Here is an 11,902-nt window from a genome sequence, read left to right on the forward strand (position 1 = left end):
TTCTTGTCCACAATGTTGAAAACATCATAATACAAAGAAAAAAAACCTGTTTAGAAAAGCTGTGAGGTCTGAGGGATAAAGAAAAGCTCTGTCATCTTTACTTGGAACAGCACAGTCCACCCCACTGTGCTTCTGAGTGCCTGTTACCTCCCTCCACCAACTGTGGTCAGTTCAGTCTCGCAGCTCTGCCACCCACTTACCATTTGTTCCATTCAGGACCCCAGCTCCCAGTGAGGTAGGCAGAAGGAAGCAACAGTGGTCTGATGAGCAGGGTGGTGTTTGGTGTTCTAACACGCTCATTAAGGTCCTCGGAGTCTGTGATGAGCTCAGATCTGCTCAATTTTATGAATGAAGAAAGAAAAGAAAATGTCCTGTATTTTCTGCTGTACCATCCAGTTTGAATTCTAATCTCACATCCTATAGCATATAGCCAAATAACTAGTTATAGAGAGGAACGTGAAAGATAGAAATACAGTTTAATACAAAGCAAATTGAACAGCAGTAACCTCAACCCACAGCACCATTGGTGCATGTAGGAGGATGTTGGGTTTGTCTTCCTACTGCCATTTACAGTAAAGCTTGTTTGTAAGAAATAATAAAGCAAAAATGGGAGGGAAGTGAAGTATCACAATTACAGTATTGCTCAGAAACATTGCAGTTTGATTTTCCCAAAGTGCACAGCCCTAATTTAATACATGTACTAATATGTTTGTTTCACAACTGATATGATTATTCTTTCTGATACCTTACTTTGGCAGATATACATGTTTTCTACAAAACTAATTTTTCCCTTTTATCAAAAGAAGCTAAACTTCTCAGGTGTTAATGTCTAAACACATGGAGCATTACATCCATCCCTCCATCTATACGGGTTATCCTGAAGAGGGTTGTGGGGAGACTGGGGCCAGTCCAAGTAGACACTGGGCAAGATGCAGGGTGTTAGAGCATTACATTAGTGTGCAAATTGGCCGAATTCTGCTACAAATCGGCAAGCGTTAAGATGCCAGCATTCAGTCCTTGACAGGGTTTGATAACTGCTGACATTTTGGTCTGTACCAGAAAGTACTGAGTCTTTTTCAGAGTTGCAAAATAAAACTTGCAAAAAATGATTCCTAATTTTTATCTAATATTCCCTGCAATCACAACAGATTTATAGTAATATTCTTAAGTAAACCTAGAGTTTTGTTTTGGTATTTGTGTAATTTTCCTCTTCACAGTGTTAGGATTAGAGTTATTTGTAAGAGTTATGTTGCCAAGGCAGTATGACATAGGTCTGTATGAGCCATGAAAACTTGCTGCTTCTCATCATGGTTGCAGTGTTTATACCCAAGGATTGTGCACTCTGGTGCATGCTCATGTTTAGTGGAGGATGGCTAATCTCAGTTTAGTGTTTGCCTCAGTGCTTCACATACCTCTCAGCAGCATGAGCATCTGAATCATGTAGGAATCCTCTGTGATCCTGTTTGCAGCGCTGGATAAAACAGAGCCATTAGTTCTGGTGGCAGCTGTAAATCACAGACCTAGTACTGCCACTGGAAATCATTATTTGTCTTGCTTTTCTCTGACAGCACACACTTATGTTTTTTTTTTTTTCTCCTCCTAACCACAGTCGTTCCAAACCATGCATTGCACTACCCTGATTATCCCACACATCAGAGCCCTGTACCAAAGTTTCAGAAAAGAGGAGTCTGTTTGAATGCCCGCTAATTCTTTCCCTCGCTTCTTCTCCAGGCATCCTGTTTGTGCGGCTCGGCTCCCTGCCTGCTGTCATCATGCTGCCCTTCGACGTACAACTCTACCATGAGCCGGCTGGCTTTCTCCTTCATGTTGCTGCTTGGGACTCTGGTCTCTGTCATTATGATTCTCCCAGGCATGGAAGAAAATCTTAAAAAGGTACATTAGATAAGATGAGTTTAGATCAAATGTAATGATCTACATGGTGGTGTGGGGCTGTTAATAATCTCCTAAGGCCCAAGTGTCCTTAAATTTCCTTAAACCGCATGTCATTTTTCATTCTAGTTAAAATAGGAAAATAATTGAGGTTGCTGTAACCCAGCAACAGTGATATTGGGGAGCAGCTGGACAGAATGGCTGGACTGTGTGTATTTTTCTTCCAGAAGTCTCAGAGGAATCAATACTACAGAGCATTCTAGCTGACCTAGTTTAAACCTTGCCTGTCTTCCACCTTTTATTTAATTTGTGTGCTCTAATGCTGTCAGATTCCAGGTTTCTGCATGGGTGGCACAACCATACCTGGCATAGAGAACAAGGTGAATTGTGACATTATTGTGGGCTACAAGTCCGTGTACCGCATGTGCTTTGCCATGGCCTGCTTCTTCTTCCTCTTCTCCATCATCATGATCCGAGTGCGCAGCAGCAAGGATCCCCGAGCTGCCATCCAGAATGGGTTTGTATTACAGCTTCTGCGCCACAGCTCTGTGACACAGTGCTGCTCTCTGGTGGCTGAACATGGACACTGCACCTTTGAATTCTACACGGAATTAAAAACATGTTTGTTCTGTACATTTCTGGAATAACTTGACTTTTTCTCTTCTCAGCTTCTGGTTCTTCAAGTTCCTTGTGCTGGTTGGCATAACCGTGGGAGCTTTCTTCATACCAGATGGCACCTTTAATACAGGTATGAAGTAAATGTGTATTAGTGCCTTGGCCAGAGTGAGGCCCCCCTTTTCCCCTCAGGCTTTATTTTATCCACTTCCTCCAGCAGCAAACACCTTCACACACATCATCTGTGCCGTTCATGTTAAAATCTGGTGACATTTGGGTCACACTTAAGGCTTGGTATTTAACTTTAGTCGTTCACCAAGATGAGTCTGTACCAAGTATTGACAGCTATCATGTATTGAAACCTTGCAGTTAGTGTTTGCTCAGATTTCTACTTTTTTCAATTAGTTCCTTGATCAGAAAGTCTGTGATTCTAATTATAACTTTCAGTGTTGTACAGTTTTGTTTAGGGAGTTTTTAACCTGTTTATTGTAATGGTTTATGTAATGCATGTGTTGTATTCAGGGGATAAGCACTCCCATCATGTATAGTTTCACCCTATGCAGTTAGTGGGAATGTTGGAGAACTTTTAAGTGGTCAGTTCTGTTGTTTCTGTCTGTTCACTGCTAACTGTGTGTTTATATAACAACCAGAATGGACACGTTTTGCTTTAATCCACTGCTCTAAGAGTCAGTGCTAGAAATTGACACCTCTGTTGCTGCTCAGACAGCCACCTTCTAAGTACTTTTCTGTCTGGGCAGTGTGGTATTACTTCGGCATGGTGGGCTCTTTCATTTTCATCCTCATCCAACTCATCCTTCTGGTGGACTTCGCCCATTCCTGGAACCAGTCCTGGGTGGAGAACGCAGAGAACGGAAACCGAAAGTGTTGGTTTGCAGGTACTTGAAGAGGAAACGCAACCTCAGCATCCACCAATAAGCCATTAAGTGCTAGTTCAAAATGTAGAGTTTGTCCAGTGTCTTATTGTATGTATTTGATGCTGCCAGTAATTCATAGATTTTTTTTTTTTTTTTTGGTTATTTTCTCACAATTTTTATTCCAAAACTAATGTTCCCCTGGAATTTTTTAAATCACAGGTACTTTTCACATTGCAAGAATTAATTAAACTCTGGAAATAAGTCATATTCTTGCATTTCTTTCAGATTTTTCTACCAGTGTAGAACTGACAAATGATGCAACAGTTATTACATCATCATAGTTACATCAGATTTGAGTTTGAATATAGTAATTCTAGTTCAGTCTTACTGATATTATGATCAGACTCCAGCTGCTGAATGTTGCTTCATTAAACAGCCTTTTTTAATCTAATGCTTTAGCTCTTTGCTCATGTTTTGCTTGCAGCTCTAGTGTCTTTCACCTTTGTCCACTATGCCTTGGCTTTCACTGCCGTCGTGCTGTTCTACGTCTATTACACCAAACCTGATGACTGCACAGAGCACAAGGTCTTCATCAGCCTCAACTTCATATTCTGCATCATTGTGTCTATTGTGGCAATTCTTCCCAAAGTTCAGGTAATGTATCCTTTAGAAGACAGATTGATATAAGTGTTAAAGAAGCTACTAAATGTTGATATTTGTTCCATAACTCTTGAATTTCATGTTCTGTACTCTACCAGTACATTATGTAGGGATATTATCAAGAAACTAGAAAATTGCATTTTCTGAAGAAAATGCGTATGGATGCTGAGTGCTGAAGGATCGCCCTGAAAATGCTGAACATTTTGCTGAACCAGCTGAATGGTTTTGCTAGTTGAAAGTAAGCTGAAGTAGAATTTTCCCATTCATTTGAATGGGGAAAGATGATCAAAATAAAGCTAAATATTTCAAGAGTGTGAAGTTTAGAAAACTTCTGAAGAGAAGCATGAATGTTCTTGAAGAGTTGAACATTCTGATAGCTGAAAGAGCTGAAAGTATAGCTGAAAACATAGTATGGATGCTGAATCAGCATCCATACAATAATAAAGAAATAAATAATTGGAAAACATAGTATGGATGCTGAATCAGCATTCATACAATAATAATAATAATAATTGGAAAACACAGTATGGATGCTGATTCAGCATCCATACAATAATAATAATAATAAAGACCAGGATATCATAGTATGGAGGCTGAATCAGCATCCATACAATAATAATAATAATAAAGACCAGGATATCATAGTATGGAGGCTGAATCAGCATCCATACAATAATAATAATAATAAAGACCAGGATATCATAGTATGGAGGCTGAATCAGCATCCATACAATGAGGCTACCTGGTATTTAATGTTCAATCTAGAAAACAAGCTTGAAACACCTTAACATTTGTTCTAGACCTTTTACTATATCTGAGCGAGGACAAAATGGCGGAACAGTGGAGACGGTGATTTATGTTCTGACTCATCTCATGTCTCCTCAGGAGGTTCAGCCCACCTCAGGCCTGTTGCAGGCCTCCCTCATTTCCCTCTACACCATGTATGTCACCTGGTCAGCCATGAGCAACAACCCCAGTGAGTAAATGCATTTTACTCACAGCTTGAACCAGGATGACTAACTTTGTGAAGGGGTGCAAAGAAAATATTTGTTAGAACTCTTATAAGCCCTTGTCGCTTTAATAGCCACTTGTTGTCATTGCCTTCTATTTATTCTATTGTCTGTGTTTCGGACATCAGACCGTCAGTGTAACCCCAGCCTGCTGAGTTTGGTCCAGCCCGTCAGTCCAACTCCACCACCAGGACCTGCCCCAGGAACTCCAAAAGTCCAGTGGTGGGATGCACAGGGCATCGTGGGATTGATCATTTTCTTGTTCTGTACTCTTTATGCCAGGTATATGCTATTACTGCTGGTGTTTTTAAATTTCATGTCATTGTGACTTGCTTTTATAAGCAGAAGACATGTTTAGAAATAACTTGCAGTAAGTAAGTGATGGATACATCACTGAATGCAAAGTTACATGTTCGTTCTGAGGTGAGATTTTGCTTAACAATGCTGCTTTTGTCAGCTCAAGGGGACTGCAAACCAAAAGCTCATTTGAAATTGACATTGCAGAACCTTTGCATCATTTTGTAAGATGATATTGCCAAGGCTGCAACAGCACCCCAGTTTTAATTATCTTGAAGAAAAGCACCCAAGTGAACACAGTGGAAGGCTACGAACTTCTTGAACTTTAAGGATGTTTAAAAGCAGCCAAGCTGCTGTCAGTTTCAGTCACAAGACAAAGTGCAGTGTCTTTGAGGAAGCAGGACCATTTATACAAAAGCTTTTGTTTGTGAGCAGCCTTGCACTGATTAACACCACTGTAGTACTGTGGTGGGTGTGGGTCGGCTTGGTCAGGAATGGACCTTATATAGGATATGATATGATATTATTGGGTTAGGCTGATCTGTTGACACAAGTCGAGCAACATTTGCAGTGTTTTGAGCAACTTTAATGAGAAGACCAACATGTTTCGGCATGAAGCCTTCGTCAGAGTCTGTTAAAAGCACACGACAAAGAGTCCTATATGTTGTCAGACTTTTGTTTTCATTTAGTTTTTTCCTTGTCTGTGCACCTTGACAGTGGGTGAAGTTGTGCCAGAACTTTCTGCTGCAGCTGTTAACACAACTTCTCAGCATGCAGAATAAGAAAGAGGGCTATCATTTTTTTCTCACAAATGTTACATTTCTTTATTTAAATAGCACTTTATCATTTGCTGCTCTGTGTTCATGACTGCCACAGCATCCGCTCATCCAACAATGCCCAGGTGAACAGGCTGATGCAGACTGAGGAGGGCGAGGGTCTGACCGCCTCCCACGAGGCCACCAAAGGAGAGGACGGAGTCCATCGGGCCATGGACAATGAAGAGGATGGAGTCACCTACAGCTATTCCTTCTTCCACTTCAGCCTCCTTCTGGCCTCCCTCTACATCATGATGACCCTCACCAACTGGTACATGTAAGTAACTGTGATTAGTTGTTGTTCTTGGCCAGCTCCTTTCATATTCTGCATCATTGTGTCTATTGTGGCAATTCTTCCCAAAGTTCAGGTAATGTATCCTTTAGAAGACAGATTGATATAAGTGTTAAAGAAGCTACTAAATGTTGATATTTGTTCCATAACTCTTGAATTTCATGTTCTGTACTCTACCAGTACATTATGTAGGGATATTATCAAGAAACTAGAAAATTGCATTTTCTGAAGAAAATGCGTATGGATGCTGAGTGCTGAAGGATCGCCCTGAAAATGCTGAACATTTTGCTGAACCAGCTGAATGGTTTTGCTAGTTGAAAGTAAGCTGAAGTAGAATTTTCCCATTCATTTGAATGGGGAAAGATGATCAAAATAAAGCTAAATATTTCAAGAGTGTGAAGTTTAGAAAACTTCTGAAGAGAAGCATGAATGTTCTTGAAGAGTTGAACATTCTGATAGCTGAAAGAGCTGAAAGTATAGCTGAAAACATAGTATGGATGCTGAATCAGCATCCATACAATAATAAAGAAATAAATAATTGGAAAACATAGTATGGATGCTGAATCAGCATTCATACAATAATAATAAGAAATAATGGATAACATAGTATGGATGCTGATTCAGCATCCACACAATAAATAAAGAACAGGAGAGCATAGTGTGGATGCTGTAAAGCTGAATCAGCATCCATACAATAATAATAATAATAAAGACCAGGATATCATAGTATGGAGGCTGAATCAGCATCCATACAATAATAATAATAATAAAGACCAGGATATCATAGTATGGAGGCTGAATCAGCATCCATACAATGAGGCTACCTGGTATTTAATGTTCAATCTAGAAAACAAGCTTGAAACACCTTAACATTTGTTCTAGACCTTTTACTATATCTGAGCGAGGACAAAATGGCGGAACAGTGGAGACGGTGATTTATGTTCTGACTCATCTCATGTCTCCTCAGGAGGTTCAGCCCACCTCAGGCCTGTTGCAGGCCTCCCTCATTTCCCTCTACACCATGTATGTCACCTGGTCAGCCATGAGCAACAACCCCAGTGAGTAAATGCATTTTACTCACAGCTTGAACCAGGATGACTAACTTTGTGAAGGGGTGCAAAGAAAATATTTGTTAGAACTCTTATAAGCCCTTGTCGCTTTAATAGCCACTTGTTGTCATTGCCTTCTATTTATTCTATTGTCTGTGTTTCGGACATCAGACCGTCAGTGTAACCCCAGCCTGCTGAGTTTGGTCCAGCCCGTCAGTCCAACTCCACCACCAGGACCTGCCCCAGGAACTCCAAAAGTCCAGTGGTGGGATGCACAGGGCATCGTGGGATTGATCATTTTCTTGTTCTGTACTCTTTATGCCAGGTATATGCTATTACTGCTGGTGTTTTTAAATTTCATGTCATTGTGACTTGCTTTTATAAGCAGAAGACATGTTTAGAAATAACTTGCAGTAAGTAAGTGATGGATACATCACTGAATGCAAAGTTACATGTTCGTTCTGAGGTGAGATTTTGCTTAACAATGCTGCTTTTGTCAGCTCAAGGGGACTGCAAACCAAAAGCTCATTTGAAATTGACATTGCAGAACCTTTGCATCATTTTGTAAGATGATATTGCCAAGGCTGCAACAGCACCCCAGTTTTAATTATCTTGAAGAAAAGCACCCAAGTGAACACAGTGGAAGGCTACGAACTTCTTGAACTTTAAGGATGTTTAAAAGCAGCCAAGCTGCTGTCAGTTTCAGTCACAAGACAAAGTGCAGTGTCTTTGAGGAAGCAGGACCATTTATACAAAAGCTTTTGTTTGTGAGCAGCCTTGCACTGATTAACACCACTGTAGTACTGTGGTGGGTGTGGGTCGGCTTGGTCAGGAATGGACCTTATATAGGATATGATATGATATTATTGGGTTAGGCTGATCTGTTGACACAAGTCGAGCAACATTTGCAGTGTTTTGAGCAACTTTAATGAGAAGACCAACATGTTTCGGCATGAAGCCTTCGTCAGAGTCTGTTAAAAGCACACGACAAAGAGTCCTATATGTTGTCAGACTTTTGTTTTCATTTAGTTTTTTCCTTGTCTGTGCACCTTGACAGTGGGTGAAGTTGTGCCAGAACTTTCTGCTGCAGCTGTTAACACAACTTCTCAGCATGCAGAATAAGAAAGAGGGCTATCATTTTTTTCTCACAAATGTTACATTTCTTTATTTAAATAGCACTTTATCATTTGCTGCTCTGTGTTCATGACTGCCACAGCATCCGCTCATCCAACAATGCCCAGGTGAACAGGCTGATGCAGACTGAGGAGGGCGAGGGTCTGACCGCCTCCCACGAGGCCACCAAAGGAGAGGACGGAGTCCATCGGGCCATGGACAATGAAGAGGATGGAGTCACCTACAGCTATTCCTTCTTCCACTTCAGCCTCCTTCTGGCCTCCCTCTACATCATGATGACCCTCACCAACTGGTACATGTAAGTAACTGTGATTAGTTGTTGTTCTTGGCCAGCTCCTACTCAGGCTGACTTTGCTCCAGCACTGACTTCCCGTCTCTGCTCTTGGCTCACCAGGCCCAATGCAAACTACCAGGTCATGGAGAGCACCATGCCAGCTGTCTGGGTGAAGATCAGCTCCAGCTGGCTCGGCCTGGCCCTGTATCTCTGGACCCTGGTGGCCCCGCTGGTGCTCCCCGACAGAGACTTCAGCTAAAAATTGTGAACTCTGTCAACACGTTGTCACTAGCTTCTTACTGTTTGCACCTTTTGAGGAAAGTTAACTTTAATGTTGTGCCATTCTAGATGAAAATGCTATATTGTTATCTAAATGCTGGTCCCCCCTTTTTCTGTGAACTGACGTTTTGCAGAGAGATGAGATTGTTTAGCTTCCATCACACATTCCAACCTTTCACCTCAAGAAATATTTCTCCTTTCCCCCACTATTACATATATTAGAACTGAGAGCATTATATGCCTTTTTGGCTAAGACCAAATGATCACTGTAGAAGTGATGGTTTGGCTTAGTTTAACCAGATTTACCTTGTGCTCCATACATCATACTTTTCCTTATTCTCCTTGAATCCATTTGATTCAAGGTGTTTAGGTGCTTGAGGTTCACTTTTTCTATTTAGCTACTTTATCTTTTTTTAATTAATGGTTTTATTTTCGTGCCCGGTTTTAAACAAAGTGCCTTATTATATTTTGCACGCAGTTATTCAAGGGGACCAAAGTTTTTCTAACATTTAGCTTTGAGTGTAAAGTTCCTCAGTATATGTTCACTTTTCAGTTTAATCAATAAAGTTGACATTCTGTTTAACATCTCTCATCAGTGCGGGCGACACTTCAGTCCTGCAGGTGAGGCTGTTGTCTGTCAAATTAGACTGGAGAATCGATGTCAGTCTTTTGTAAGACTTAGACTACGTTTACACTGCAGGTCTTAATGCTCAGATCGGATTTTTTGCCGAAATCCGATTTTTTTTTTGCACTGTTGTTCACACTGTCATTTAAATGCGAATGCCATCTGTCTCATGTGTGAACGGTATACAGCCCTGAAGTGACCCGCATGCGCAGAAGAGGACGTGACGTCAGACGCAGCGTACTGTGTTTGCGGAAATAAAAATGGATGTGGCTCGTGATAGCGATGTACGTGTGCGTAGCGATGTACCTGACAATTTGCAATCGAAATAAAGACATAATAATAAGAATATCAAGAAGAAGGAGAGCACATATATATTGCTTATGGCCTTTTGTGGAGCAGTGGCTGCTACCTCTGTACAGAGGAATGTGTGGGTGCGGAGTTGGAGCCAGGACTGGTGGGATTCCGTGAGGGGCTTCACGGACACAGAATTCATTAATATTTTCCGAGTGAGAAGGGAAACGTTATCACCACCTGAATCACCGTTGTCTGCCATTTTTTTTAATTACCCTTCGCCTCCTCCAGCGCAGAATTGTGACGTCTGTCGCATTTCAATGACATAAAATTCGCATGAAATGCGACCTGGCTGTTCAGACTGAAGTCGCATTGCAAAACATCGGATACCTATCCGATTTAGGACCACATATGAAAGTGGCCTGGGTCGGATTTGAAAAAATCGGATTTGTGCTGTTCACACTGTCTTGAGGAAATTGGATATGGGTCACATTTGGGCAAAAAGATCGGATTTGAGTCACTTCAGCCTGCAGTGTGAACGTGGTCTTAGAAACCTGCATGTGGCCTGTTCTTCACAAATGGCAAACATGTCATCAAGTCTGGTCAGCATTTCCAAATGCTTCTGTGCCCCAGCCCCGACACTCCCCCACTCCATCACATGATGCTGCTTAAATGGGATTTCTTGTTTATTCTATGCAGGATTCCCCAGTTCAGCACACATTTGTCAAGTAATGTAGATGGAATGTGCTTTTCCTTTGTCATAAGATCAGCACGGGCAGGAGGGCTGAACAAAACGCAATTATACTTCACGATATTCATTCGAGGCTTGCTGGGGAAGAACGAGAACTGGCCGGCCTCTGAAGTTGTGGTGGCAAATCCCAGGCTTTGTAAATTCAACATTACTGTGTGTACTCTGTTCTACACAGTAATAATATGACATTGTCTTACACATTGACTGCCCCTGCCTTTCATGTTATTAACAAGCCCAGTTTGTATTATTAGGCATAACAAATCATGTTTGTTAGTGAAAGGGCAATCTGTGCTCCTCTTGGTTGGTGTTGTAGAAAGAAATGACATGCCTGATGTTTTGTCATGAGACTTCCCACATGTGGCATTGGTCCTCATTTATCTATGATACACTCTGTGAGATAAAACGATCAGTTATTTTGTCTGAGCCCATTTTTGGCACAGACTCCTTACGACTGTCTATTACCGGGCTTAAATCGTGAAATCTGAACCCAACATCAACACCAGTGTGAAATCAGTTGTTCACTGTCAATCAAATCTGATCAAACTATGTCTACACAGTCCTGACATAACCTGTTAGTTGAGTTTTTGAATGTTAAACTGTTAAGAGATAGCACAATAACAGAGTAAAGATACCAAATAGAGGACACATCAGGAAGCAGTCAGAGCCAGTGTTTCCTCTAATGACATAGAGACCATGAAGCAGGCTAATGTAGCACAGTGATCTGTTATGTTAGTAATCTGCCAATGGTTCTCTGGAAATTCAGCCTGCCCATGCATATAGGACATAACATTTGGTGGCTAATGACATCAGATGCAGGGACATAGACACCCCTGCTGCACCTTGGCACTGTGGGCCTTCTATAAATGGTGTAGCCCAGCCTCACACTCTGTGATCCACACGCTTTTGGAGGCCAGTGATAGTCCCTGACCCAGCTGTGAGCAGCAGGCCGGCCTGATGCCTTCATGTAATTGTAACCCACTTCAGGGTATGTACACGCTCTAGGTTCGTAGGAGCTTAAAGATGGAGCAATAACCAACACACGCTG

The 11,902-nt window shown here is 41.4% G+C and overlaps 1 protein-coding gene across 1 annotated transcript in view; it reads left to right on the forward strand.

The window, feature by feature from the left end:
* serinc2 (serine incorporator 2) overlaps positions 1-9,773 on the forward strand; it is a 13,499-nt gene extending 3,726 nt beyond the window's left edge. The window contains exons 2-14 of the mRNA XM_020606441.1: positions 1,732-1,893; positions 2,220-2,407; positions 2,559-2,638; positions 3,264-3,401; positions 3,865-4,034; positions 4,926-5,016; positions 5,179-5,332; positions 6,224-6,439; positions 6,482-6,530; positions 7,422-7,512; positions 7,675-7,828; positions 8,720-8,935; positions 9,032-9,773. Of these exons, the coding sequence (XP_020462097.1) occupies positions 1,732-1,893; positions 2,220-2,407; positions 2,559-2,638; positions 3,264-3,401; positions 3,865-4,034; positions 4,926-5,016; positions 5,179-5,332; positions 6,224-6,439; positions 6,482-6,530; positions 7,422-7,512; positions 7,675-7,828; positions 8,720-8,935; positions 9,032-9,170 (1,848 nt within the window). The 3' untranslated portion in view covers positions 9,171-9,773. The remainder of the gene's footprint in view (positions 1-1,731; positions 1,894-2,219; positions 2,408-2,558; positions 2,639-3,263; positions 3,402-3,864; positions 4,035-4,925; positions 5,017-5,178; positions 5,333-6,223; positions 6,440-6,481; positions 6,531-7,421; positions 7,513-7,674; positions 7,829-8,719; positions 8,936-9,031) is intronic.
* The last annotated feature ends 2,129 nt before the right edge of the window (positions 9,774-11,902 follow it).

Source organism: Monopterus albus, unplaced genomic scaffold (assembly GCF_001952655.1).
Source record: "Monopterus albus unplaced genomic scaffold, M_albus_1.0 scaffold77.1, whole genome shotgun sequence".
Taxonomy (NCBI): domain Eukaryota; kingdom Metazoa; phylum Chordata; class Actinopteri; order Synbranchiformes; family Synbranchidae; genus Monopterus; species Monopterus albus.